Raw genomic sequence first — 2,180 nt, forward strand, 5'->3', positions numbered from 1 at the left:
AAAAAAAAAAAAAAAAGACAATGACCAGGTTTCCCCGCGTTCCTAGCTATGTGCAACGTGCCACCACCCAGCTCTCAGTCACCGACCCCTTCCTGCCACCGCCAGGGCCATCCTCACCAGCCTCCCCGCCACCAGGCAGCCAAACATGGCAGCGCCCTCGGCGCCTCTGCTCGGCCAGCGGGCACCTCAGGCCGGACACCAGGAATTCCGCAGCCACTGTCCTAGTTAAACTCAAGAACCTTCCAGAATTTGCAGGAAGGAACGTTCCCCTCCACTACATAGCAACACAGGAACGCATCTGGGCCGGCGACCTCTGACCCTTCCTTCCTAACCTGCACGCCTCTCAGGAACGAGTACTTCCGGGTCTTTACACACATTTCCTCCTTCTAAGGCAGTAAGGAGGAGCCGGTAACGCACTAAGACTACAAATCCCATAATGCCGTGCGCCAGCCTCTGTAACGGCGAGCCCGGAGAATTTGAAAGTTAGGACTCTTAGTACGTGATTTCCGTGCCTGAGTGAGTCGAAATTTCTAAATACGGTACTGAGAGAAGACCTTTCTGATATTTGCGTAACATTTTAGGAGTAACAATGCGCCTTTGTCAGAATCGTTTCACCCAGTCTCTCCCTTCGAAAGCCCAACGGGGTAAATATTATCTCCATTTTATACTGAGGGCAGTTGGTTCAGCATAACCAATCCTAAAGCTTGAAAAACTGTAATTTTGGGAGCGTACATTCAAATTGTCACCCAATTACTGTGTCCTTTCTGACAAATACTATCTCAAAAGCGTTAATGTATTTTTATCTCATTATTTTTATGGCAGGGTCTTATTACCTAGCCCAGGTAGACCTCAAACTCGTGAACTTCCATTCTCGGCCACCAGTAATTGGAATTATAGGCGTGGACCACTAAAGCCATGGAGGTACAGAAGTACTTTTTCCCCACTAAGTACTAATTTTAACAAGTAGTTAAACAAGTAGTTGTGTTCTTGCTTATATTTCTTGTAGTGCTTTCCAGCTTCACTTTTGCTTCCGCCTCCCACCCCACCCCACCAGCCCACACCAATAAGGTGCTGTGCAACTGTGGGCAAGCTATATAACAACTTCTTCTGTCTATCATTTGAAAATTGAGACAAATATACCTATATCTCAGGGTTGCTGAAAGGATTAAATGATAAATTAATCCATGACTGCTACTAAGAGTAGGATTTGATGCTGTTTAGGGTGTTTTGTTGTAAAATGCTTTGTTTGTTTGTTTGTTTTGTTTTGTTGTTTTTTCGAGACAGGGTTTCTCTGTGTAGCCTTGGCTGCCCTGGAACTCACTCTGTAGAGCAGGGTGGCCCAGAACTCAGAAATCCACCTGCCTCTGCCTCCCAAGTGCTGGGATTAAAGGCTTGCGCCACCACCACCCAGCTGTAAAATGCTTTTTTTTTTTAAAAAAAAAAAAAAGAAAAAAAAAAAGCTAAGCTAAGCTTTCCCACTTTTGGGGGGTTGTTTTCCAAGATAGAGTTTCTCTGTGTAGCCCGAGCTGTCCTGGAACTCTATAAACCAGGCTGGCCTCAAACTCAGATCTGCTTCCCTCTGCTTACTAAGCACTGCAATTAAAGTTGTCCCCCACTGCTGCCCATCTTTTGGGTTTTTTGGTTGGTTGGTTGGTTGGTTTGGTTTTTATTTTTTATTCATTTATTTGTCTATCTATTAAAAAAAAGGAAGAAGACAAGGTTTTACCTAATCTAGACTAGCCTGAAACTTGCTGGGTCCTCAAGGATAATCTTGAATTCCTGATCCTTCTTCCTCCACTTCCCAAGTGCTGACAGTACAAACACACACCACCAAAACTGGCTTAAGTGTTCTTTTATTTCTGTATGCATTTCCAGAAAAGGCTCGTTGGAAACACAAAACAGTATCTAAAGGAAGTAGCACTAAGGACCGCTGCCACTGATACTCACTCTCCCTTTCTCAGCTTTAATCCCTGTGCCTTTTGCATAAAGAAGACAGTCTTTTTGAAGCTTGATGAATCTAAGCATGGACCACCAGCCATAGCTGGTCTCTCTTCTCCAGTGCAAGTTTTATATGGAGTGTCAGACATACCCTGAGATAGCTGATCCAAAGGTGAAGACATAGGGAAAGATCTTTCTGCCAACACCTCACTTTCTTTACCTAACAAGTCCCTGAACTTGTA

The 2,180-nt window shown here is 44.5% G+C and overlaps 1 protein-coding gene and 1 long non-coding RNA gene across 4 annotated transcripts in view; one reads left to right on the top strand and one right to left on the bottom strand.

Moving 5' to 3' along the window:
• Hikeshi (heat shock protein nuclear import factor hikeshi) overlaps nucleotides 1-355 on the bottom strand; it is a 26,547-nt gene extending 26,192 nt beyond the window's left edge. For 2 of the 3 annotated variants that reach the window (XM_031387293.1, XM_031387294.1), the window contains exon 1: nucleotides 118-354. Coding sequence is in view for 1 of the 3 variants with exons in the window: in XM_031387292.1 (XP_031243152.1) it covers nucleotides 118-147 (30 nt within the window). In the remaining 2 variants the exon portion in view is untranslated. Of the gene's footprint in view, nucleotides 1-117 lie in introns of all 3 variants that reach the window. The other variant, XM_031387292.1, reaches the window with a different exon arrangement.
• A 57-nt stretch (nucleotides 356-412) lies between these two features.
• On the top strand, nucleotides 413-976 carry LOC116102551. Its single transcript, XR_004123220.1, has 2 exons — nucleotides 413-516; nucleotides 823-976. It is a non-coding gene; the product is annotated as an uncharacterized LOC116102551 (long non-coding RNA).
• Nucleotides 977-2,180: the final 1,204 nt, after the last annotated feature.

The sequence above is a fragment of the Mastomys coucha genome, unplaced genomic scaffold (genome assembly GCF_008632895.1).
Source record: "Mastomys coucha isolate ucsf_1 unplaced genomic scaffold, UCSF_Mcou_1 pScaffold21, whole genome shotgun sequence".
Classification (NCBI taxonomy): domain Eukaryota; kingdom Metazoa; phylum Chordata; class Mammalia; order Rodentia; family Muridae; genus Mastomys; species Mastomys coucha.